At 40.6% G+C, this 27,780-nt stretch overlaps 1 protein-coding gene across 3 annotated transcripts in view; it reads left to right on the plus strand.

The window, feature by feature from the left end:
• The window catches only part of CTLA4 (cytotoxic T-lymphocyte associated protein 4), a 79,210-nt gene extending 56,986 nt beyond the window's left edge, over positions 1-22,224 (plus strand). The window contains exons 1-4 of one of the 3 annotated variants that reach the window (XM_042949833.1): positions 15,990-16,217; positions 18,834-19,181; positions 19,628-19,737; positions 21,037-22,224. In XM_042949833.1, coding sequence (XP_042805767.1) covers positions 16,109-16,217; positions 18,834-19,181; positions 19,628-19,737; positions 21,037-21,141 — 672 coding nt within the window. In that variant the 5' untranslated portion in view covers positions 15,990-16,108 and the 3' untranslated portion in view covers positions 21,142-22,224. Of the gene's footprint in view, positions 1-15,989; positions 16,218-18,833; positions 19,182-19,627; positions 19,738-21,036 lie in introns of those variants that run through there. The other 2 variants (XM_042949835.1, XM_042949836.1) reach the window with 2 other exon arrangements.
• The last annotated feature ends 5,556 nt before the right edge of the window (positions 22,225-27,780 follow it).

Genomic DNA, 27,780 nt, shown 5'->3' on the forward strand with positions numbered 1-27,780 from the left:
TCTTACCAGTGCAGATAGCTAATGCTATCTATGAATGTCCAAATTATTAGCAACACCATGCCTCCCATATGGCACTATTCCTTTAGAAGACCAACTGGCTACTTGGGGGCAAGTTGACCACATTGAAACTGTTCCATCCCAGACAGGCCAGTGGTTCATTCTCACAGGAACAGATGCCTGTTCTTAGGAAGACTTGCTTTATCTGCCTGTAAAGCTTCCTATCAACACTACTATCCAGGGACTTCTAGCATGCCTGATCTACATGCAGAGTATTCATTCTGAATATCATGTGACCAGGGGATCCACTTCACATCGAAGGAGGTGTTGGAATGTACTCAGGTCCATTGGTTGTATCACATATTGTACCCAGACGCTGTCAGCCTCATAGACTGCGGTAATGTCCTTTGAAAGCAACAGAAGTGGCAGCTTGGAAAAAACACTCTGGGAGGATGGAGTGACTTCCTTTAGTATGCAATGCATTTACTAAATCAGAGACTCCTATTTTGTGCTGTGTACCCAGTAGAAAGGGAACATGAGTCAAAGAATGAAGGGGTGGAAGAGGAAGTGAGCCCATTTACCACCACTCCCATTGACCCATTAGAAGATTTTGTGCTTTCAGTCTCTGCTACTGATGAGGAACACTTTCTTGCTAGAAGACACAGAAAGACTCCCCAAGAACTACAGATTATGGCTGCCATGAGGATGCCTCGGAGTCCTCTGTCCCCGGATCAGCAGGCAAAAAGCAGTTTCACCACACTGGTAGAGGTAATTGACAATGATCACAGGAGGAGATAAGGCTGCTTCTACACAATGGGACAGGGAGGATTACATGTGGCACACAGATGATCTACTTGGATGTTTCCTGGTACTCTTGACCTATTTTAACTATGAACAAACATGTGTAGCTACCCAGAACTGTGAAGGATATGATTTTCAAGGGGTCAGATAATCAGAAATGAAGGTTTGGGTCACATCAGGAGGTAACTCACCCAGGTCTACTGAAGGGATAGCTAAGAATGTGGGGAAGGAATTTAGAATGAAGACTGGGGGAGGGAGAGGAGGAAGACTCGTTATGGGCTTGAGGTCAATTGCAATGATGAGGGTTGTTGTTCATCCACTAACTTCCCTCTTTTGAGTTTTCCCTCAGGAAGAAAGGCTCATAGGAAAAGTGGAAGAGAAGCTGCCTGAACCTAAGTGGAAAAGTGGATCCATGTGGCACAAGGGGTGGATTATGAAAATAAACCTCACAAATCCCCTACTGTAAGGAGGGTTATGGACCAAAGACCCAAGCTGGGGCACTCTGACATCCGTAGCCCTGTTTATACTGAGGCATTGCCTCCCATGGGCTGCTCCTAGCCAATAACTCTGAGTGGCAAAAATTCTAAAGCAAGCCTGTTCCAGATGGTTCACCTTGGCTCAAGGACCACTGACACTCTTGCCAAACCTCTCCTAGACTGTATAGGGGTCTAGCATGCTTCCACCCAACCTTCCCTCCCACTCTCCTTCCCTTAGGGGCCAGCTTTGCATAAATATCTGATGGTTCTTCCAGCTTTCCCCATCTCCCTCCCCATTTTCTTTCATAGATACTTCTCCTAATAAGACCTTTGCATGCTTAATCCCATTTTGGTAAAAAATGTCAATAGTTCTGAAGTTGAGAAACTTTGGCTTACAGAGATAATAACAGCAGGAGCTGAGTATCAATATTAGCTCAACTACTTTGTGATTCCCTGGAGATAGAGCTCCTGAGGATTGCGCCAGATGGCAGATGCTGCACCAAGAAAAATGATATTTCTGAGAAGCAGTTGGACTAAGATTAACAGTATTCTGCTTCCAAGGGGTTTGGTCAGAACTGACTTTCTCTGAGAAACCATGGTCTTAACAACCCTTGTCCACTCTGGCTTCCCTCCTTCCTTCCTCCCTTTCTTCTTTCGTTGTTTCATTCCTTAATCCCCATACCCCTTCTCTCTTCTCTTTCCTTTTCTCTCCTTCTCTCTTTTCTGGCCCCAGTGACTTTTTGTCTCTTGCCTTAATATTGTATAGTTAGTAAATGACAATGATTACTCAATAGTTCCATCATGAAAACACAATTCTCATGCAAGCAGTTTACAATGACTTTTAGTTTGAAATTTCTCATGGTTTGGTTTCGGATAAAAGGTGAATGTTCTTGGAAAGTTTGAACTTAATCAGAAAAGTTATTTTAGAATTATGATCTTAGGGTAATTGCTGGGCTTTTAGATCTGGAAATATTTTCTTACCAGTTATTGTCCACTGATTGCTAGGAGATTTGGGTTAATAAATTTATCACTTAATAATTTTTTCCTCCTCTTCAGTTCTTACGCATTTGCACATATTCAGTTTCACTTCTACGGTTAGCACTGCACCCCCAAATTAAAGCCGATTTTAGTCCAACGTCAGGTTCTAACTGGGTCAGGTTTGCTAAGAATCAAGCCCACTTTTGTCAATTCTTTTCATAAAATTGGTCTGGGTTTCAAGAACATAATGAAACCAGAATGTGGGGGAGTTTAGAATATAGTCTGGTCTCAATTCGTCTGCTCTTTGAAAACCACGGTCTGGTTTCAACCCAACTAAACTTGGATAGTTTAATTTAAAACAAGTAGTGACTAGAAAATCCCATCAATCCATGGAGCACAATAGCACTCTTCTAAGGACACTAAACCCAGAAGAAAAGGAAGCATGGAAGTTTTCTTGTTAGGTTTGCCAATAAAGTGATAGATATTCTAAAATAATGTTTCAGAATTTATGAGTGATAGCCTCTTCAGAAAGTGATCTTGGGTATCCAATCAGCCCTATTTATGTCTCATATCTCTGTATTGATCAGTTTTCTTCATCTGTGTCCCCAAATGTCTTGCCTCACCTGCAGGCCCTGTTTTTCCTAACTGAAGTTTTAAGGGTTTTAAAATTCTCAGTCCTTCACTGAATGAGGCTTGCATTAGTCACTATCCAAGACTTAGATCCAATGAAGTTCTGACCATGGGACTGTCACTTTGGAAAATGGCCACTGGGCTCCTGCCATACTCAGGTAAGGCTTAGATTTCCTCTAAGTCCCTTTGTCTGCATCTCAGAGGACTGAGTTTCTGCTTTGAGACTTTTGAGTGTCTTGCTCTGTCTTGCCCTTCCCCTGGGGCCAGAAACCCTGACCTGATCTCCATCTTTGTATCTTGGGGCCTGGGGCTCATCAGTATGTGGACAGGCTTTCTGAATAAAGAAGTATCAGGCTACTATCTGCCTGGAGTCCTACTTTTTGTGCTCTACTCACTGTGTACAATCTCTTTTCTGTGGGCTCCAGTGCTGTTACTTAAGTTGTGCCCTGCGAAGGTTTGGTGCGAAGGTTTGGCATAACTCACCATCTAGTCCCCCAGGGGCCTGAAGTTCAGCAGCAGTTTTTTTTTTTTTTTTTAATTTTTTTTTTTTTTAGCGCTTATTTATTTTTGAGACAGAGAGAGACAGAGCATGAACGGGGGAGGGTCAGAGAGAGGGAGACACAGAATCTGAAACAGGCACCAGGCTCCGAGCGGTCAGCACAGAGCCCGATGCGGGGCTCAAACTCACGGACTGCGAGATCATGACCTGAGCCGAAGTCGGACGCTTAACTGACTGAGCCACCCAGGCGCCCCATCAGCTGCAGTTCTGCAGTAGTGATGGCTAATGAGAGAATCAGCCTTCCTCCCCATGTTACACTTGCTTTGTGTGGCCATGGAGTAGGGTCATGACTCCCACTCGAATCTAAGATGTTCATCCCTGTTCTAGTGCTGCCACCATTACTGAAAATGTTCTTGGTATTTGAAGGCCTGTATATAGCACAATCCTTCTAACATCTTCAAAGGTAACACTTATTTATATGAATAATAATTTGATATTCCCTCCCACCGACAACAATTTCCTCATTATCTGAGGGATGTTGGTGGTTAAAACACCAAGATATGACCATACAGTAATAAGACACTGCATTTTTTCCCCCTCCATAAAAATGAGAATAATTCCAAAAGTGGCATCCCAGGGATTTTCTGAACAATGACAGTATCACTGGAAAAATATAACCTTCTAAGACGACATATTTGAAGGGCTGCAGTCATTTGAATTTGCAATTTTAGATAAAGCGATTGAACCTTTTATGACTGAAAGTTTTTGTTTTGTTTTGCTTTTTAACTATAATGAGTTGTGGGAAGCCAGTCAGCCTTACATTTCCTTGGAATTCTCTTTGTGAAATAGTGGAGCATCGCCTTGAATGTAGGGCCCCAAGAAGAACTTCTCTTTCTCTTGCTTCCTTCTGCCAGGGAAGAGGCTGGCGTGGTTAGGAGCCTTCAACTGGACTCCCATAGCACATCAAAAGATACTTTTAAGTAGGAATTCTGACATAGAGGAATTGGCCAGATAATTTTAAAAATGCTTAGGGTTAGTTCTTGAATTTTCTGTCTTTGTATGCTAAGTATCGTGTCTAATTTATATTACTGAATATCTGATTCTGACAGATTTTCCCCACGACACCTGAAGTCCATGTTCAACTGAGAGTGATCTGTTTGAATGACCTGCATGGTATGTCTTGAATGATTTCTGTCAAGTTGGAAACCAAGGACATACACTTAGAGAATGCAAAGTCTGCAGATGATATGAAGCCAGGCCTAACCATCTGCCCGTGAGGATCACTTTCTCTTTTTCACAAACAATCAGAGGGCAAGAGATGGACCTTAAAGTTCTGATTACCATATTCAAGATCTCAGTATATTAGGGCCTGGATAACTTAGACTACTTCCTCTTCTAAAATTTACCGCACTAATGTCTTTCTCCTATACTGGTCACATAATCCATTTATTTGCATGTCCAATTAACCATATCCAACACATTACTTATATTTGGGAAAAGGAGTGTGTTTCTGAACGTATACGATGTTTTTCACCATGTTCTAGGAAAATTAACACAAGAAGTGCTTTCAGAGTATTGTGATGCCAATGCGGTCACAAAAGTAGAGAAGTTGATGCTACAATACGTTGTGCTGGTGAAATTCCTTCTTTGGTTGATATTTCAGAAACCAGAGTTCTTGTATAAACTCATCTTATATTTCAAATCTCTGCATGAATCTTCTTTCATTTTTTTTCCCCCAAAATAGGAATGTTCAAGTTCTGATGAACGGGTATATACTTAGTGTTCTATAAACAATAAAGACTTTAATTTATATGGCTTGTAATATCTTATTTTTCTAGTCACAAATAATACATATACATTCAGAAAGATGGAAAATAGAGGTAAGATAAGAGAATAAAAATTCTATAATCACTGGTAGCATGTTGCTGTATATAATTCTGCATGTATTTTCACTTTATTTTTACAAAATGAATCATATTCTAAATACAGTTTTCTAACCTGCTTTTTCCATTTACATATCATGAAGGGAAAATATGCTTTTAATTAAAAATTATTTAGGGCTGAAAGTTAGAGTTTCTTTCTAATTGAGCCTCCTCATTTTCACAGATGAGAAAATTAAACTAGCGAGATTATATAATTAAACTGATTTCCATTTAGGTAGCATTAGAACCACATCTATAATTCAAAACTCTTAAATCCCATGTCACCATTTTATGCATTTTACACCTTATTTGCTACAACCAACCCTGAAACAATAAATCAGAGTTAGAGAGTGTGAGAAAATCTTATCTTCCCCTGATATGTTTTAGCTGGGCTAAATGTTTGCTGGAAAACACAGTGGTAAAGGTCAATTGTCTCAGAATTTATTGAAAATATCTTATAGAAAACAATTTGTAGATTTTACTAATTAGTTTTCAATCTTTAAAGCTTCAAATTGAAATCCGGGTACCAGAACAACAGGGCTTGAGGCAGTCAATCTAGGTGACATCCCAAACTGCTAGAAGTCTATAAAAAATTATTGTCTAACCGGTGTCATAGAAATGTGGCTAAATCTAAGTAAGAGTTTCCTGACTTTTAAGTTGATGACTTAAAAAAAAAAAAAAAACATTTATGCTGCAGTAATTTGAGTTAAAGACTTTTAAAACTGGTTCTATGAGTCTTATCAATCACAATCATTTTATTTGCTAAATTTAGTACTAGAATGACATTATCTGCACATTCTTTGTATAAAAACATCTAGCAGAGCATCTTTTTAGGGGCTTTGTGATTTCAAGAGGTTTTTGGGATTTTATGAAAGTTCCACCCACAATCAAAACCAATGTTCTCTTATGGTTGATTAGTTCTGTCAGATGGGTCGGAATTGATATTTCTTTGAATATATGCAAATTATCCTTCATTTAAAGTTTCTGCTTTGTCTTTTTTTTCTCTGCTCCATTTGCTTCTCATTTCTCTTATTCTTTCTTCTCATTTTCCTCTTTACTTCCATTCTCTTAAATTAAAAAATCTTGTGGATTTCCCTTCCAGTTTATTTTTTTGATATAGGAGATATTGAAGTCCTTGAATATATTCAGATTTACAAAGGCCATTGACTTACATAGACAGTTTATGATGCTAATTAAAAGAAGGCCTGCATATCTAGACAGAGTCAGAGGATTTGCAAGTAATTTGTTTTCTCAAATACAAACAGTGGTTCCAAGTGATAAGAAAAAAAATTGCATTTGCTCGATATATTTATCACCACAAACTTGGTTCCTGAATTTGTCTTATAAATCAGGATAATAAATTCCAGTACCAAAGATTTAATTTTGAAAAATCATAACTTCCTTTAACTTTCTTGTATCATCATGCATTAAAAATTTCTAACAACCTCATATGTTCTTCAGTACACATTGTCTATCATATCCAAAAGGTAAAATGCAGGGGATACAGTTGACTGATGTTTCTTGACCTGCTTATGTTTTGGGAGGACAGGAAACAAATGTTTGTGGTATATTCTACTTGTCAGTATTTTTTAACCAGATAACACAAATGACCAGAACTGCAAAGTTTGCATGTAGGGTAAGAACTGTATGTGATCAGAATGAACTCAAATAATGTTGAGAAATGACAAAAACGATAAGCAATGGATTCCTCAGGATTTTAAAGTCAGTGTCATTTCTGTAACAGGATTCTCTTAGATGGGCATGGAAGCTGGGCTCTATGTATGTGCCAGACAAAGACTGCAGACCCTGGGTTTTCATTTCAGTGCATTACTCTTACTGCCTTCAGCAGGCTCTGATGTGCTCATGTAAGTGCAATTATTCAGTTTCCTGCTCATGGATGAAGCTCTGGGACAGAGATTTTCCTCTTAGAGCATAATCCATGGTATGGGGCCTGCTAAGGAAAGCTGCTAAATGCAACCAGCTGCTCTCAAATTATATTCTCCTAAAACATGCTTGAATCATATAGTTCACTGAGCCAAAATTTCCTACATGGCCTCTCTCCATCTCATTTAGTTATTCCACAACTGAGTAACCTGTTAGAAAACTGTGCCCAGGGAAAGGCAAAGCCAAATGATCCATATCTCAGATTCTTGCTGGTTATGATTCAGTGTGATGTGTGGTCAGAATTGTAGATGATGAGGAAAAACAAGAACATTTCTCCCTTGCCTCAGCCAGTTAATGATGCATTTACCAGTTCATTCTTTTTACGCTTGGAGTGTAGTCAACTTGGCTATAGATTTTGTCCAGATTACATTCAGAGAAGAGCAAAACGTATGGTCAACACATATCGTAAGACCAGTGGTATGCTTTCTAAGATGGTTAATGCCAATTGAATCCATCATCATAACCATATTGTATATGTATGTATGTGTGGTAAAGGACACATAAAATTACCATTTTAAACATTTAAAAGTATATAATTCAGTGGTATTTAATACATTCATTATGTTGTGCAACCATCACCATTATCTAATTCAAGAATGTTTTCATCACACCCAAAAGAAATCCTGTGCCATCAAATAGCCACTTTCCATTCCCCCCTCCCCACAATACCTGGCAGTCAATGGTCTGCTTTCTGTCTCTAAGGACTTGCCTATTCTTGGTATTTCATATAAATGGACCATACAATATGTGGCCTTTTGTGTCTGGCTTCTTTCACACAGCATGATGTTTTCAAGGTTTATCCGTAGTCAGGCATGCATCAGTACTTCATTTATTTTTATGGCTGTATAATATTCTATTGAGTGGATGTAGCACATTTTCTTTATCCATTTGTCAGTTGATGGTCACTTGGGTTGCTTCCATCTTTTGCCTATTGTTTTTGGTATTGCTGTAAGACCGTAATTTTTAATTTTTACTCAAAATCTGACTTGCTGATTTGTGTTTGTCGGTACCAAAAACCTATGAGGAAGTTTGTTGGGGCTGGGCTTCAAGTTGTAAACTTGCAGGAAATTAAAACCAGAAGACATGTTAGTTTAAGAGGTCTTGGGAAGATGGTGGATGATAGTGAAGGCATAGTGAGAAGAGACTTTAAGTTAAGGACTTTGGGGCCTCATTTCGGTTCTGCCACCAATAGGCTATGCATGTAATTTGGGGTAGATCACTTCACCTCCCCGGGTCTTTCTTTTGTCCTCTGTAAAATGGGAGAGCAAAACTAACGTTTCTTCTAGGATTCAATGCCTGCAATAGGCTGTGCAAATACACTGTGCTCCTTATTATCTAATACACATTTCTCCACCATCATAGCTGCTAATGCTCACACTGCAAAGGAGCAAAGACACTCCTTTTCTATGCTTAAGGTGTGAACATAAAAGTTTCCTATGAACTGGAGGTGTGAAGGAGGTCATGGCCTGAAATCATTCAAATGCTACAATGGCAGTAGGGCTAGAAATAACACAGCTCAAAATGTGAAAACAGTGATTGCCTCTGTAACCAAGAAACTGAAATAAGTTCTTGAAGCTCAGATTATACAGGCCACAACTATCGTTAGAGAAATGGATTCCATCAAATGTTTGGTACTTCCAATGTTACTCTTTAGAGAGAGCTTGTAACTCTTTGAGGTTGGGTGGTTATTCAGCATTAAAGACAATTTTCAGTCACACTCTGAGCTTGCACTAGGACAAGAAAACATTAGTGACTTGTGACATTTCTGCTTTTGTAAAATGGAAATAATCCTGGGCTATCTCAACTTGTTCCAAATGGGAATCAGGTGTACTCTGGGTTTATCATTCAGGTGGGGTGAGCTGGGGTGCATCATAGGTCAAATACAAGACTATTTACCCTTCCCTTTTTCTTTTTTCTTTTTATTTCTTCTTGATGATAAAGAAATAAGATCTACATGCACAGGGATAAACCCTAAATGTGTGATATTGGGCAAGTCAATTAACTTTCAACATCAGTTCTCTGATCCGTAAAATAAAGAGGTTACCTATTTTGAAAATGTCTATTCCTGGCTTTTGATAAAGTCCCTCACCCAAATTATTCATGGTTGGCTATGTTGCAACAGGGGTGAAGGATTAAGACTAAAACCCAATCCAAATTTAATCTTATTTTTAGGTGTGAGAAGTTAAGGAGATTGAGGGAAAATCAGAAATGATAATGGCTAAATCAGAAATATAATGAGAGACCATTATATATAAATGGAGATAAGATATTCAAAAAGATTTAATCATATAAAGTAAGGAGCTTAGGCAATTGGAACGTAGATTCTTCCTACAAACGACTTTGTCATTTATTCATTCAAAAATATTTGTTTTCATTTCTACGTAAGTGAAGCTCTGACAGATAGGATTAGCCTTCAACTGAAGTGGTTTCAGCATTTCATTTTGTCATTAAGATCAGCAAATAAAACTTAGCTTCCCTGACAACCCTTTTCACTTTACCCTCAGCAAGGTGACAATGTAGACTGAAAGGACAGCAGTAATCTATTCTATTTTCCCCACAAAGGGGCTGTCAGAAGGTCCACAGCTCAGAAGCATCCATTTTTACCTGACTTTATGATGTAGATTACAGCTCCCTAGGGACTGAAAATTAATCTACCACATTTATTTAAGTGAGTTCTTGCCCAGCCCATATTTTCACCCTTTAATGGTAATGAAGCTAAAATTTCTTTCCAGTCACTTTGCATATCGTTTCCTTTCTCTTAGCTCTCTTTCGAAGTGAGATGATTGATAGGTCCTTCTTTAGCAATCACTTGAGTAGATGATTTTCTTTTTCCTTTGAAGTCAATTTTGAAAGGAGTTGTACTGTGATGAGCTAATTAGCACAAAAACAGAGTATATAACCTTAATTAGGCATGATAATAGGCTCAACGTAATGGGATGTCCTGAAACTGCAGGCTATGCAAATATTAGACTTTTCATTCCTCCCATTACATCTGAAACCATCAAGCAAAGGATGTTTTGCAGTATGTACCGCAGTCAATGCCAGGTGCACATCTTTCAACAAAAGGTTGGTTTTGGGGTAAGCTAGTTGGGGAAAGGATAATAGGAGGAGGGTTAGGGAAAAAAAAAGCTTAATAAAACTGAAAAGTCCAATTAATCTCAGAATGAGCTTTATAAATTCAGAGGAGTTTTATAATTAAGTAAAATAATGCAGTTACCCTACCCAAACTATATCTCATCTGGAATTCTGAAGACACCCACTGTAGGCATCACTTGAAATTATGCAAATCTTGAGAGATCTTTCAAATCCAGTAACCACTAAGAGTACTACAAAACCAGTCTGGGGTTTACTCAAACTAGTAGGATACAGGAAGATAGTGAGGAAATGAAATCACAGTGAATCCCCGAGCCCTAATTTTAGCCAATTATTTTCATTTCCTCTACCACCAACATTTTTTGTTGCTGTTGTTGGGGTGGTAAAAGTAAATAACAAAACCGACTCTCCCCTTTCTACCCTGAAATGAAAATATCCAAGGATGTAGTACCCCCAGACATTTGAGTATTCAACCACTGAATAACTGAGAGCTTACAATATCCTTAGGTTATGTCTAATGTGAGTTACAATAAGCTATTTGGTTTCAGATACTGATGGGAACACCGATAGCAGAAATTTAGTAAGTGTGTGAGTATTAGAATAGTCAGTCCCTGGCTTAAGTCTGATGTACCACTCATCCATTAGAGATGATAATGAAAGGGTTTATATAACAGCTGAAGTTTGAAACCCATAGTTTTCTCCGTATTTAACATATAAGCTAACATTTACTGAGCATGTACTATAGGCAGAGTTTTCAACATTTTATTGGCATAGTCTCACTGAATAATCACAATAACCCTATAAGATAGCTACCATAATTAGCTATATTTATCTTACAGATGAGGAAGCTCAGGATCAAAGAAGTTCAAAAACTGTACCTAAGATCACACATCATGCAGTAGAGTTAGGATTTGAACTCCAGTCATACTCTTCACCACTGTGCTGGGCTTGTTAGTATCTGTCAGTCCCCTGATTGAATCCTTACTTACTAGCCCTTTTCCCAGAGCTGGAAATGAGATGCCAGAAACATAAAATGGGTTGAGACCTAAATCGAAATGCAGAAATTCTCTATCACCTATTATGTACAAAGGAGGCCCTAGTTAGATGCTAGGGTGAATGTGTGAGTGCCATGGAAATAGAATTTGATATAGGTGAGATAGAAGAATTGCACAGAATTGACTGTAATAAATATGTTATTATTGTACATGAGATAATAGGGAAAAAGTAAGTGCTGGATGGGAATGAGACCAGAATTTAAATCCAGTTTTTGCTGCTTATCAGCTGTGGGACTAAATCAACCAGGGACTCTACAGCAAACAGGCGGTTCAAATGAGAGATTCAGCAAAAGGACTATTTTAAGAGGTATTAGGAGGGTCAGGAATAGAAGATGTTAATGCACACAGATGCTAGCAACCCTGGAAGGTGGTCCACTCCCAATACTGAAAGGACCGGGGGAAGAAATAGTGAGAATTGGCTCATAGAAGGGGCAGGCGGTACTCAACAAAAGCTGTAGCTGTGCAGAGCTACTGTTACTGCCAGAGATAAGGTCCTGAATCTGGGAGAGAGAAGAAATATCCTGATCTCTGCCCTCCTTCCTTTGGATCTTCTTCAGGTGCTTCCCATCCGCTGGTCCCTCCCAGAAGCCAATCTGCCAGGGAACCCAGTTGTCCCTGTGGGTCTGCCTCCCAGGTGGAAAATGGATGTAAGGAAGGGGGGGTGAATAACAACCTTGGGCAAGTCACTTCCTTTCTCTAAATTTCAGTCTGCTTATCTGTGGTATAGTGCCTTCCATAGTAATAGTGGTTCTACAATTTTTGCGTTCAGGCTTTTATTTTGAAAAACTTCAATCTTGCAAAGAATTTTTAAGAATAGTATCATGAACACACAGATATACTCTTCACTTAGCTTCACCAATTGTTAATATTTTGTCTCTGTTGTTTTATTCTTTTTCTCTCTGGGCTAACACAAACATACACCCGTATTTTTGTTGAGCCATTTGAGGGTTATTTACTGACATCCTGAGACTTTATCCCTGAATGCTTAAGCAAACATCATATAAAAACAGAATGTTTCCCTACAAAACCCCAGTTAAATGATCACACTCAGCAAATTTAACATTAATACAATCCTATTGTCAAATATAGTCTAAATTCAAATTTCCCCAAGTGTCTCTATAAGGTGCTATGTAGTTATTATTTTTAAATCAAGGATCACACATTGGATTTTATCATGTCTCCTTAGTCTCCTTTAATCTAGAACAATTTTCAAGGTTTTTTCTTCTTAAAATCTTTCACGATATTGACATTTTTGAAGAAGCAAAGGCCCATTTTGAAGGCCAGTTGTTTTGCAGAATGATCCCAATATGGATTTGCCTAATTGTTTTCTCACGATTAGATTCAATTTAACCCATTTTGGCAATACTACTACAGATGTGTCGTGTTCTTCTCAGTGCGTTATATCTGAAGTCACATGATGTCAAAATGTCTCATCATGGGTGATCTTTAGTTTGATCACTTGGTTAAAGCAGTATCTGCTAGATTTATCCATTATCTTTTCCCCTTTGTAATTATCAAATAATCTATGGGATGATACACGGGAAAAGAATATATCTTTTTCACCAACATTCTTTTTATCTAGTGTTTTTCAAAACAATCGAATTCTCTTGCTATTGCAGAAATAGTTTCATGAAAGTATAATTAGGGAACCTGGTAAGCTTCTTTGAAAGTTCCTATTACAACCTTCATGTCTTCTTATATTAAACTGTTTTCACTCCTTTATCTATTCATTTAACAAATGTTTATAGAGCGTTCACCTGAAAACTTGCCTGTGAAATTTTCATCAGTGGCTTCATGGTTGCCTAAACTAATGTCTTAACTCAGATCATTCTCCTGTGCTCCAGACCATATTAGCAATCGTTTTGGAGTCTTTCACCCTTGCATTCTGTAGATAAACTCAATGTACCCAAATGGAACTCATCATCTTCATTTCCTGATCTGCTTATGTTCCTTCCCTATTCCTGGAAATTGTACCTCTGTTTTCTCAATGAGCTTTCTTGAATATCCAGATACCATAGTAGTTCTTTTATACATGCTATATGCATGATCTCATTTAATCCTTACAACAGCCTTGAGTTGTAATCACTATTTTCTGGAAGACTTTGGGCTCTGAGCCCCAGATCAACAGCTAGCAAGTCTTCATACTAGGATTCAAATCTAGTTCTCTTGGACATTAAAACCTTTAGTGCAGTGGTGAACATCATTTCCCACTTCAGATCCTGGCTCTACCACTGACAATGGGGGATTGGATAAATTCAAGTCTTAGTGCCTTGGTTTTACCTTTTATAAATTGAGAAAACCTATGATCCCTGCCTTGTTTTGAGACTTGGATGAGGTAAAATTGACAAACATTTGAACTGTCACAGTACGACAGTACCTCTTAAGCCATAAATTTGGTGTTCTCTATGCATTCACTGCCTTTGGAATAGTCCTCTTAGGAACCTGTCACCACTACTGTCACTGCCTTACTTTACACCAGGAATTGGCAAACCACGGTCTGCAGGCCAAATCCAGCCTCCACCTGTTTTTGTAAATAATGTTCTTTTTTTTTTTTTTTAAATTAGGGTATAATTGATATTGTGAATAATGTTTTATTGGAACATAGCCATGCCCTTTCATTTATGTATTCTCTGTGGCTATTTTCACCCTATAACAGTGGAGTTGAGTAGTGGCAACAGGGACCATATGACTTGCAAAGCCTAATATATTTACTGTCAGTCTTTTTACAGAAGAAGTTTGTCAATTCCTGGTTGCCTGGGGTATAGCAATAGCCTCCTTCTTGGTTTTCCTGGTTACATCTTACTTCTTCTTGAACTTATCCTCCCCATCCTTTCTCCCGTGCAAGCAGGAATTTCCCTAAAATGTGAACTCAGCCATGCCAATTTGCTCCTTTTTGGTGCATTCACCCTCAGTGCTAAGAGCATCAGCTTCCACCTACTGTGGATTCCCATACTTGTCCTCTGGCTATAATGAGTGCTTTATGCCCTTCTCAATCTTGGCACATATTGTTCTTTTTGTTTCAATACCCAGCCCTTGCTCTTGTCCTCAATAATAAGCTCAGGTTTTACTGTCTCTGAGAAGCCCTTTCTGACTTCCACAGGCTGAACCAACGGCTTCTGCTCCTCTATGGCTGTGCAAGATACTTCAATTCCAGCATTTCTCTATTCTGTCATGATCACGGGTGTAACTATCTCCCACTCCTTCTGCTGTGTCTCCTCTCAAGGGCAGGAACATACAATTTTCACTTTTGTATCTTCAGTGACCTATCTGGGATCTGGCCCCTAGTAAAAGCCCATTAGGTTGCTCTTGCCTGTTGGCATCTCAGCTGGGTTGGAAGGCTTATATAAGGTGGTAGGCGAGTACAGAAAAAGGCCTCAGGAGAGGCTGTCATGTTGGTTAACTCCTGGACGATGAGAAGGAGGATTAGATATTGGGAGAAAATAGGCATTGGAACCGCATAAAGTTGATGAGACCCAAAAGAGGTGTTTTGGAGAAAGGACAAACGGAAGAAGGGGTCATGTGTGGGAATGCTGGAAGACAGGCTCACAAGAGAGGCATTAGGTCCATATTCTATAGAGCCTCCTCTGCTGTGCTGAGCTATATGGACAATGGGAAACCGTGAAGGGCTGGAATAGGCAAACATCTATTCATGCTGTAACTGTCTGTTTGCATGTCAATCTCCTAGAAGTCCCTTAAGGCATTAATTGTGTTTTGTCTGGTCCCCATTCAATCTAAGTGCACATACCATGGAACTGGCATAGGTTTTCAATAAATGTCTCTTTTGTTATTGAAGTATATGAAAACTCATCAGTTTTACGGTAGGTGGCCCCAATGTTTAGTATTCTCTTATAGAATGAACACTTGTACTGTTTACAGCTTTCATACATTTAGGAACTTCAGTCATATTTAACCTTAGTTCTTGGATTTTATACTTGAAAAATTCTCTTCAGAAAAAAAATGTCCATCTTCTTAAGGAAGAATCTCTTGGATCATTTTGGCTGATGTTTGCTGGAATGTCTCCAACTCTATTTTGTCTTTGTGAAGGCTTTCGAGAGTACCCGAATTCTTTCCTAATTTGCAAACCAGAAGCAAAATCATTCATTTCTTGTGATTTTGGTATTTTCTCTCAACAAAATGCTCAATGGAGCTTGGAGAAATAAACTCTTATTTGTAAGCTTGCCAGAGATGGTGAATACAGAGCTTTTATTAATAATGTCTACAGACTACTGCTGTCATTGGGTCAAGGGCTCAGAACCAGCAGCTTCATAGTTTTGGAGATGTGAACGAAGTGACTTGGGTGGTAAAAGATGCCTAGATAATTGGACATAATTGGGACTTAGGGAGACTCCTGCACTCCAGGAAATTCTCCAAGTCTCCACTTATCCTCAAAGTGAGCAAGAAGCTTCAGTTTCAAATTGAGTGCATTTTCCATCCATGGATTGGCTTGTTTTGTTCAGTTTTACTTTGAGTGTTTGAGGTTTATCTTTTCGACGTAACAGCTAAACCCACGACTTCCTTTCTCGTAAAACCAAAACAAAAAGGCTTTCTATTCAGGTGCCTCTTGTGTGTGCACATGTATAGTACATACCTGGGATCAAAGCCAACTATATAAAGTCCTTGATTCTGTGTGGGTTCAAACACATTTCAAAGCTTCAGGATCCTGAAAGGTTTCACTCTGCTTCCTGAAGACCTGAACACTGCTCCCATAAAGCCATGGCTTGCTTTGGATTCCGGAGGCATGGGGCTCAGCTGGACCTGGCTTCTAGGACCTGGCCCTGCACTGCTCTGTTTTCTCTTCTCTTTATCCCCGTCTTCTCCAAAGGTGAGTGAGGCTTTTGGAGCATGAAGGTGGAGGAGGTGTTTCTCCCACCTGGGTTTCATTTCTTTCAGCAGTCAAGGGCAGTGATTTATAACAAAGCCAGAAGCTAAAGGTAAAACTCCAAACTCCTGGCTTGGATAACTCTGTATTCCAAGACAGCAAAGGGGACAGCTGGCAGCAGCAAATGAGCAGAGATACAGCTCATAGCAGAGTCCCAGGCACTGACTAGGAGCTTAATAGATACATCTGAGTTGGTTTGAGAGACAAGCAATTTCATACACTTCTATATGATTGGAAGAAATTACTGTAAAGTTAAGTGAGTTAAGAGGAAAGATCTCCACAGGCCTTAATATATTTGAGCTTGGAATCAGGGTGAGCTCAAGATTTTCCTTTTTCAAAAACATTGATTTAAGCAAAACATATCAAGTTTCTTTCCTACCCAATTTGAGATTTTAAGATCCTCGAATTCACTTCTATAAATGAATCGGCTTATTTAAAATTTAAGCCTTCTTTACTCAATTCAAAGTCTTAAGGTCTTCAGTCAATTCTATAAACTAGTTAGCTAATTATTTAAAAAATGAAAGCAGTTTGAAACCATAACACACACACACACACACACACACACACACACACACACACAAAGAGAAAGAAAGAAAGAAAAGGAAGAAGAGAAGAAAGAACACCATCAGTCTGTTTAACCTAAGATACTTAATTGCCACCTGACCTATCTGTGGATTTCAGATGCAGATTCCCCAGTTTTCAGATGAAATAAAGCTCTTTACAGGTTGATTCTAGGTTTGCTACATATAAAATGATGAGCATTCTCACTGAATTTCAACCTTCTCTCTCTCTAGACCATATCAGTTAAGAAACCATGTGGTTTGTACGGTATATCTTGGATGCTCAAGGGTATTCCATAATTAAATTATTACCAATAATATTATAAGAAATATTTATATACATTATCTTATTCTACATGTTTTGAACATGTACAGATTAAATACTCTTAGAAGTAATTACCTTTACTTTGTAGAAAATTTATCTCTACCTGTTACTGAGATTCTGCCACTGAAAAATCGAGTGTGACCAGATTTACTGGTGATAATTGGGAATTGGCCTGGGGGTTGGGGGGAGGGCAGGAAACTTGGTCTTTAGGCTTAGCATCAATACAACAGAGATTATTGGGTGCTCATATGGGCAGATTATAATGGCCGCTCCTAGGAGTTATAAGCCAAAGGCGGAAGCTGCAAATTAGTGCGCAAAAAACCCTTTAATACAGGATAGAACTTGATTAAATACTGTGATGGATTTATAACAGTGCAAAAGATGCTCAGAGGATGTTCAGGGGATGCTCTGATAGACTGAGATGAGGGTTGGGGAAGAAGACTGTTATCTAGCCAGCCAGGGCTGCTGGATTAATTCTGGCAAGGGCTGCTACCATGTTGTTCTCTCTTGTAAGGACAGACGTTGTCCAGTTCAGGTACTTGGGAGAAAGGACTAGTGATAGAGCGATTTCTATAGAGTCATTTATACATAGGAAGAGGTGTCCTGGAAACTCAGACTGGAGTGATAGGTTGGGATTAGATCATAGAGGACATAAATGCCACTTATTTCATTTGTTTTTGCAGTCAATGGTATGCAAGGCATCAAAGTGTTTGAGCAGAATTAATTAGTGGCATGGTTCATCCAAGTGTTGAGTGTCACTTGTATGATCGACTGGAGAGGGGCTGAGTTAGTTGCAGGAAGGTAGTTTGACATGAAGCTAAAGTTTTTTTTAGATGATGCAAGCCTTTTTGAATGGAGAGCTGGCTTCCTTTATCCTGTAGAAGCCAGAGGGAGAAAGAACAAAGGAGCACGAGAGTGTTCAAGTGGAGGAGAGAGTGGCGGAAGAGGTGGTGGTGGCGTCAGGGGAAGCCCACAGAAGTTAATAGCAGGGTTGCCTCAACCTAGAGAGGAAACGACCCGGTGCCCTCTGCTCTGTGGCTTCCTTCATCTAGCAGCGTCCCTCCTTCTGATAATAACGGTAGGAAAGGTGACGTCCGGTGCAGTGACCTGGGGCTCAGCCTCTCTGGCCAGGTAAATATAGGCAGAGGTTTGTGACGTATGCATTGAGAGGTAAGGTGAAATTCTGTACCTCAACCTCCAAAATTTCCCCTGCTGCTCATTAAAGTTCCTGTAGTTCTGTGATAACCATAGAATATCAGAGGTGGAAGGCACTCTGTTCTCATCTGACCTAATCCTCTCTTAGTACATGTGAAGGAAAATGAAGGCTACAGGGGAGGCATGACTCACCCCAAATCAAGTATATTTCATGGTAGGGCCTGGCCTTCAGTTTGTCACATCAATGTTCTTCCTGCTACAACCAACTGCCTTCAAGAAACTCTGTTCTGTAAGGAAACACCATCATGGAGATGGGCTGGAAGTCAGCTGAGTGATGGAGGGGATGGATGGGGAGAGAAGGGAAGGGATGAAGAGTATTGGCTGAAGGGAGGGAAGGACTGGAAGGTGAAGCTGGAGAGTGTCCATCAAAGATCCACTTCCCTCAGCCAGAGATTTTGCCTGAGCCTGGTCGCGGGTGAGCAGGAGTTCACTGAGTTCCCTCTAATTTTCCCTTGTTAGGGATGCATGTGGCCCAGCCTGCAGTGGTGCTGGCCAGCAGCCGAGGTGTCGCCAGCTTCGTGTGTGAATATGGGTCTTCAGGCAATGCCGCCGAAGTCCGAGTGACTGTGCTGAGGCAGACTGGCAGCCAGATGACTGAAGTCTGTGCTGCGACATACACAGTGGAGAATGAGTTGGCCTTCCTAGATGATTCCACCTGCACTGGCATCTCCAGCGGAAACAAAGTGAACCTCACCATCCAAGGGTTGAGGGCCATGGACACGGGACTCTACATCTGCAAGGTGGAGCTCATGTACCCACCACCCTACTATGCAGGCATGGGCAATGGAACCCAGATTTATGTCATCGGTGAGCAAAACCTTATCACTAAGCTTACACCTTTTGCATTGCTGTCTTCTTTGCATGAAAACAGTTTTGTTCCTCAACTTCAGGTGGTTCATTTTTAGGATTATGGAAATTCTCTTTAAGAGTTCTTTGGCATACTGCATGGGAGTCTGGTTAATGGGTGGTGACCCAAACAGCATTCTGACTAAAACTAAAATGGGTTGGGGATAGTGTTTTTTTCTACTGGAGGTTGGGGGCACTTACTCTGGAGTGATAAGCATTGTAAAATTTGACTTTGGGCCTTTGATAGGACATTCCTGTAGAAGTGGCCCCCAGCAGTCAGACTTACTTAGGGGTGGACACCAAGGTCTGGAAGCTCTTTTTTTTCACTAATGGGTTGGAGGCGGGGGAGTAGGGCCCTTAAGTTTAAAGAGAGTCTCAAGGAAGCTGTGCTTTGTCTTCTGTTGCAGATCCTGAACCTTGCCCAGATTCTGACTTCCTCCTCTGGATTCTCGCAGCAGTCAGTTCAGGATTGTTTTTTTATAGCTTCCTTATCACAGCTGTTTCTTTGAGCAAAATGGTGAGTGCAATGCTGACAACACAACACTTCTGGTGGGGATGCCTCCAGTGATAGCAACTGACCGAATGATGCTGTTGAGTTCAGTTTTCTGGAGATGAAGCAATAAATGCAGAACAGTGGTAAAGGAAGGGCAGTGGTAAAGAACACGCTAGAACCCTTGGCATTGGCCTTTGAGGTTTCAGGATGACTAACATTTCAGATGAGTGTGTTTGACATTGAATGTTTGTGTGCTTCTGAACAGGGTTTCAGTTTGAGTAACCATTTGAACAACACGGGGCAGCTGTTTTGCACTTTATCTTCAAGACAATTGTACTTCATAACCCTGAAATGTAAGATTAAGTTGGACAAAATGCTGCTATAGAAGACCACTGGATGGATTTTAGTCTCCCCCTTCATGTCACTCCACTTCACCTGGAAGCCATCTCTTGGTGCCACCCTGCTTGTGCCTTCCTTGTCCAAGCTGTAGCTGTCCACCCAATACCTGTCCAGGGCCCCCTGTTATCCAGTCTGCTCAAATGGAGAGTCTTGCTCTCCCCTCTAGACCAGTGAATGAGAATACAAGGTTTTATTTATTGCAGTGTTGGTGGAAGAGATGGAAATATGGATTCAGGCCTCCTATCGGGATTTCTTTTTGGTGGTTCCTTTCATCTACCTCTGTCTATGGCTTGCTTTTGTCAACACAAACCTCTTCCCTGCTTCTCTTTCTCTCCCTGGCTTCCTGTCTTCCCCTCCCTCTCCTTCTCTCCCTCCCCTTACCCCTCACTGGATTCCAAGATCCTCTACTCAACCTGTTCAATTGCTGTAGATTCTTCTTACCTCATTTTCTAGAAACTGCCACATGGACACAGAATCTCAATTTACGGAGGTGATAAAAAAATGGGCACTATTGTGGGCAAAAAGTTATAAAGAGTATATGAGGAGTGGATATGAGAAATACAGCTCTTGAACAGAGTAACTGAAGTTTATTATCTTATCAAGCTCCTCCCCTCACAGATAAGATGTGGTCAATCACCATAGGCATTTTGGGTGTCCTTTTTAAAGCTTTCTCAAAGTCTCTTACTCCTCTCTTGCAGTCAGGGAAAATGATTGCCATTTTACATCAATAGCACAGAGTTATTTACCTAAAGTGAGTTGTAATAGCTGAATCAAGAAAATCTTCTGGGGCTTATAATTCTGTATGTGGTGAACATTCATTTTTCAACAGGATAGGGACCCAGTATTTGATGAGTCCTATTATGTCTAGAAATGGCTTCTGTATTTCTCAATAATAATTACTGTTTCCTTTTTTGCATTTGGCAGCTAAAGAAAAGAAGCCCTCTTACTACAGGGGTCTATGTGAAAATGCCCCCAACAGAGCCAGAATGTGAAAAGCAATTTCAGCCTTATTTTATTCCCATCAATTGACACACCGTTATGAAGAAGGAAGAACATTGTCCAATTTCTAAGAGCTGAGGCAATTCTAACTTTTTGCTATCCAGCTATGTTGCTTATTTGTGTATTTTGGGGGGGGATTCATCTCTCTTTAATATAAAGCTGGATGCAAAATCCAGATGAAGTGTACTACAATTTGAAGCAAAGGTGCAGGAAAACAGAGCCAGGATGTTTCTGTCACATCAGATCCAATTTTAGTAAAAGCATCACTCGGGAGCAATATAGGGATGCAGTCTTATGTTGTAGGTGAAGGATATGGGTTAGGGGGTGGTGCTGTCCAAAGAATACAAAGGAAGAGAGTTAGGGAGAGGATGATATTGTACACACTTTGTATTTACACATGAGAAGTTTATAGCTGAAGTGATGTTTTCAAGTTAAAGTTTTGTGCTGTTATTTTTCTTAAATGTGGAATTACATGAAGACTTTAAAAATACTCACGTGGCTATATTTTAGCCAGTGATTCCAAAGGTTGTATTGTACCAATATGTATTTTTTTTATTTGATAGTATTGTGCATGGGGGCCACATGTGCTTTTGTGTATTTGCTGATGGTTTTAATATAAACACTATATGGCAGTGTCTTCCCACCATGGGTTCAGGGGAAGTTTTATGGAGGGGCTCAGGACACTAATACACCAGGTAGAATACAAAGTCACTTGGTAACTGGCTTGGAAACTGGATGAGGTCATAACTGATTCTTATAGACACGTTGAGCTGAATTGGTGTTGACATGTGCTTTGGGCTTTTATGTTAGCTCCTTTCAAAGGTTTGCAAGGGAGTCCAGACTGGTGTATCTGATGTAACTCAATAGAACACCAACCTCAAGAAAATGGCTCACTCCAGGGGTCTTGTAGGTATGAACTTCAAGGAAGCTCTAGTTTCACAAGGGCCCCAATTCCTAACACATGGTTCATGCCATGGACAGAAAAAAGCAGCAGGTGGCAGAACGGGGTGATGAAAGTTTCTAAAAACTAACACTGTTGGTGTTTTTTAACTCATTATTTTCCATGAAAATGCAACAACATGTATAATATTTTTAATTAAATAAAAATCTGTGGTGGTCATTTTCCAGAGTTGTCTTTATCTTCCTTATATTTGAATATTGTGTTTCAGGTTTTTTTTAATGTTTTTATTTTTGAGAGAGAGAGAGAGAGCGCGCGCAGCATGAGCATGGGAGGAGCAGAGAGAGAGGGAGACATAGAATCTGAAGCAGGCTCCAGGCTCTGAGCTGTCAGCACAGAGCTCGACGTGGGACTGGAACTCACGAACTGAGATCATGACCAGAGCCGAAGTCAGACGCCCAACAAACTGAGCCACTGAGATGCCCTGTTTGAGTTTATTTTTAATTGATCCATTCAGCTGTCAGTGAAGTCTCCATTATTAGGAATATTGGGAACAAATTGATAAAAAGGCAAATAATGCTTCATGAGTCAGCTGTCCATCAGCCATTATCTGCAAGTCATTTTTGGAAGGAACTCCTCCTCTGTCCTTTTGGTTTCTTTACAACTATTTGAGATACAAAGGGGTTAGTGCAGATACAGCAGCGTTTATAAGTCACACAGCATTCTCTTTAGCATAAGTTCTCCATCTCCCCTTTCTTGCCTACGCACGACTTCCTCAGCGTGGCTCCTACGGTTGCCATGGCAACTCCTCTGTTGTCTATTGTGTTCCTTGCAGCCATTTTGATCTGCTTCCAAAGTAAATGGAGCTTTTTCTTGTGGCTTCCAAATGGACTATTTCACAAATGTGGGGAAAACATACCTGTGGTCCTGTGTTTTGCTATCAGCTGGCAGACGGGGGCCTGACCCACTGAGCACTCTGTGATTCTTGGTTAACCAATGTGTGGCCTCAGTCTGCTTGGTTTCCTCTCCAGGTTTCTTATTCTTGACCTCTATATCCTGTTATTGTCTTGTGAAATGATTGTCAGTGTGGCCAGGGACCACCTGTAACTGAATCAACTGGGTCACTTAGTAAAAATGTTAATTCAAGTGCTTAACCTCAGATGCATTGAATCAGAAGCTTTGGGTGATAGGACCAGGAGTGTGCTCTCCCAGCAAGCTCCCCAGTGCTTCTTATACTCATCAAATTTTGACAATCACTGTGCAGGCAGCCCCCTCACCCTCTTGCTACCCATAGCGCGCTCTATCTCTCCCTCTTTTTTCAGCAGGTGCTAACAAACAAATGGGACAGCACATATGAGAATTTCACAAAGATTTTAAAAATAAAAATGAATTTGTCTTTCAAAATATGTAGTCACAATTACCTAGAAAGAGCTCCTACTAGGTCAAAGACTGTACTTCTTGCCCTCTTAGGCTTTGATTGGAAGCCATGGAGAAACACACAATTTAGAAGCCCCAGTGGAGAGAGTGATACTATTTCTACTTCTTTAAATGTCTTTAGAGAGAAGATTCTTTTCCATCTTTGATGGCAAATTTAAATGACAAAGGGCCTTAGATGAAGGACCTCTCAGGTATCTTTCAGACAACATTAGACCATGGACTACTTTATATAAGCTTAATACCTGAAATTCTGCCATTAGCTATTGAGTTAAGCATCGCTCTCTCTATTCAGTATTAGCTTAAAAAAAATCTTCCTTAACTCAAAAAAGTTTCCTTTGAGGCAGAGGAAAAGGGCAAGAAAGACTGGGACCTGGGCTTCCACTGGAAGGGGAGATAGAAAATATAGAGGTTTTTGGGCATCAAATGAAAGCCTCTTCTGATCCCCATTTTTTTTTCTGAGGATAGATCCTTTACCTGCAATAATCAGAGAGATTCATTGCCCCCAAATCAAAGGACCAACTTTTTCATGGCATGTCAAACGTCATCATTATTAATTTCCAACTCTGGCATTAGGGTCGTGGGGAAGCCCAAAGACGCCACTCATCTCAATAGGGCTTGGTTCACTATGGAGAGGAAGGCTGGGTACCATAACACTTTTCCCTTGAACCACTGCTCCCAGGTAGGAATGTGGATGACGAAGGGAACATCCAGCACTGCCTGGATCAGCCCCTCCTCCAGCATTTCCCGGAACATACCTCTGCTCCCCTCCCTTCTTCCAACATGACACTCTCCTTTCTGCTACTTCTTATTTCCCTATTTCTCACCCCCAAATATCTTTAGCCCTCATTTTCACACCCAAAAAGATTCACTTCAAATTCTTCATCCAGCATCAGATTTGCTGACACGTCAAGCCCACGTTGATCTCTCCCCTTCTGTTTCACAGCTATACTTGGTTTCATCTCTAATAATTTCAAGTGTGGATGTCTTTTCTCCCTAGCTTCAGTGGCAACATCTCCAAAATAGGAAACAACACAGCTTCAGGCACCCAGAAGACGCTCAAGTCGACATATTGAAAAGCTGGGAAGCTAGGACATCTGGGACTATGAGAGGACAACTGCCTTCCATGTTTTCTCGGTCTCAGTCTAATCTCTTTCCCATTTGACCAGAAGAATTGTGTGTGGGTCAGTCTATCACTTGGCTTCAACCTTGAAGACTCTGGAGTGTGAACTCCAGCTGGCTGCCCTGCTTCAAAAATTTCACTTTTATCTCAATCCAGCCTTCCAATAATTTCTTCTTTTTTTTTTTTCTTTTGAGAGGGGAAAGGAGATGAGTCTCGTTGTTACTGCCTTTCTTTTTTCAACTGTAGGTTGTTGCTAGAACAGACTGTATATTTATACTGTGTCTGAGCCTTCTTCCACCCTCACAGTTGATACAAAACTTACTTGGGACAGAACTTGCAAAATGTTGATGTCACTGTGCTGTTAATTGGAGCAAAGCCAGCTAAAAAGCTTAAGAAGTTATACATTTAAGTTGTTGTTTTGGCAGGTCTCAAAGCAAAAGAGAAAATGGCTTTCTCTGGAAAGTTATTCCCGTTGCCTCACTTCTCTTTTGCACCTGCTGCCCTGGGGTCCTTGTTTTATTTATTCTTTATTTTGTCTTATCTTAGGCCAACTTTTTCTGTTCACACCAGAAGGATGACACATTCTATTAATGGTGAGAGAGGAAAGGTTTTTTCCTTTTTCCTTGATGTGACTTTGGCTGCAGGCTGGGATAGGAGTTTATAGGTAGATTTGCCAGATTCAGCCAACCCCCCACCAAACAAAAAGCCACAAACCCCAAAAACAGGATGCTTTATGTTTGATCTGACAACCCTATCAGCAGGAAAGTTAATACCTCTAATGTGGTGTGAATAAAACGTGCTGGAGACCTTCCGCAGAAGTTTCTGGGCAGGAACAACCTGAGAATGACTGCTTTTTCAATTCTAACACTCTGCCTCTCCTGTTCCCATTCCTGGGCTACTACTAGTAGCGTGGGACTACTACTAGTAGTGTGGGACTGCTACTTAGTGTTGTTGGGGGCAACAAAGAGGGGGCAGCTATTAGTTTTCCAAATGTTTTTCTTGGAAGAATTCAACCCACTCTGGTCTATATGGTCAGAAGTCCAACATTCAGACCCTTCTTGGAAATCTTTGCTTTCCTGGGTATACTCTATTATAGGTATTCTTGTATTTATTGTGTTTGGTAATTATTTGGAGGATTTAGAAAAAAATGAGGATTGAGGTGCCTCAGACCCAGAGCTTCTCATTTATAAGATTGGAGACAAGACCTAGGGATTTTAGTTATCCAGCACGTCTTGGCATCATACTTTCAGCAGTCCTGGTCTAACTCAGGATCCTACCATAGCAGATGATTAAGATTGGAGAAGGGACTTGGGGAATTATCTTTACGTTTCAGAAGAAAATGAGGCTCAGAGACATTAGCAACCTTGTCCTCCAAGTCCCCAGGGGAAGACAGGGTTTGAACCAGGCTGAGAATCAGGTCTCTAGATTTTCACATCAAGGCTGTGCATTGGGTGACACTATGAACCTTTCTGCCCAGGGGCTGTGTTTTTCAGGCTGCCTTGGAGTGTCACTATCACCATTCCAGCCTGCCCCCAGAAAACCTGCTTTTCCTCCCACCTCCACCCCAGCTGCTCTGGTAAGCCTCTTTGTGATCGTTACTGCTGTTTCCCATCTTGGCTGTATCTTTTCTAGCTCTCCCTTAACTTTCCAGGGCAGTAGCAACAGAGTCTCAGGTGATGCAGCCTGTCCTCAGCAAAGCTACAGAAGAATGCAGCAGAGGCAAACAGAAAGCACACCACTGCCAAGATTCTGCCAGCAAAGCCAACAGTATGCTGAGAAAGCTTCCAAATTCTGCGGGAAGTCATGTAACAGCCCAGTGAAAGGATACGTGCTCTTTTTATCACACGCAATCAGGTCGCCATAGCAACCAACAGTGTTTTAAAAACACAATATTAGTCCTACAAAAGAATCTTACCTAGTCAAACAACAAGAGGAGGCTCTCTCCGGGAGGAATTGTAGGAAACATATTTCAGGAGGCAATTTCGCATTTTAGAAAGCAACACAAATGATTTCTCATGAACAGCACTTTTCTGAGGATGTTTCCTTCCTCTTAGTGCTTCACCTTGACGATATTTTAGCCTGTGCTGCAGTCATCCCACTGTTAGCTTTTTTTTTTTTTTTCAACTTGTTGAAAATAAATCTTGCTTTCCTTCTTTGTAGTTAACTTGCAACTCAGACAAGGTCTCGAGTTTCCTATGAACATCTTTTTCTGTCCCTGGCACATCGAAGTGACCTCTAACCAAGACTGGACATTGAAGACAGGAAACTTGGGTTTGTGAAGAAAGAGCAGCATTCTCTAGTATTGCTCTCCTGTAGAGGAAGCTGCCATGGTGGCTATACTTCACGAGGTCCTTATTCTGAATGAAGAGGGAAAAGAAACCAACTTGTGAAGCCATTAACACCACGTGGGTATACACTGGCCTAAGTAATTCTCATGACATCTCTGCAGAGGAGGGACTGCCAGCATTCTCATTTTCCAGATGAGAAAACTGAGGTGCACAAAGGTTTTATTACTTCATGCTGTTTTTACCAAAGGCACATAACTAGTAAGCAGCAGAGTCAGGATTAGAAACGATGGTGAATTCCAAAGCCCACTTTCTTTTCCAACAACCGTTATCTTAATTCTGCGGGTTACCTGTGAAAGGAAGACGGCAACACGGAACGTAAATGGGAATTGGAGTGCTAGGGAAGTATAAAGCGTGTATCATGGGGTCTACAAATGGGTGTCAGAATAAGTAAATATTCTGGACAAATGTTTGAAAAGATTTTTTGAAGGTGCTCAATTATAAGATTAGCTCTAGCAGCTAAGTTGTAACCAGAGAGAGGAAAACAGGAAATCGAAGACATTTAACAGTGGACCGCTGGTTAGAATCCACAGTTGTAGCAGTAGCTGATTGCCCGTTCACTGGCACTGAAGTTAAGTATGACAACATTGCTGGCTGATCGCAGGTGTTACAGCTTCTCACTCGGAGATGAGGGAAAACGGAAACCATTTTTGACAACCAGTGGGGAGGGTTGATCTTCATGTAACTGTGGTGTGCTCCCTGAAAATGGGATCATTCCGCGTTGAAAACGGGCTGATAACAGAAGGCAATGACCAGTGGAAGTCAGTAGGACCCACCCTGCATGTATCTCTATGACCCGTGGAATGGGGCTGGTTTGTGAAAGAATAGTAATCAGTCCGGAGCAGAAGGGAAGGTTGGGGGTGAGAGTA

This window comes from Panthera leo, chromosome C1 (genome assembly GCF_018350215.1).
Source record: "Panthera leo isolate Ple1 chromosome C1, P.leo_Ple1_pat1.1, whole genome shotgun sequence".
NCBI lineage: Eukaryota > Metazoa > Chordata > Mammalia > Carnivora > Felidae > Panthera > Panthera leo.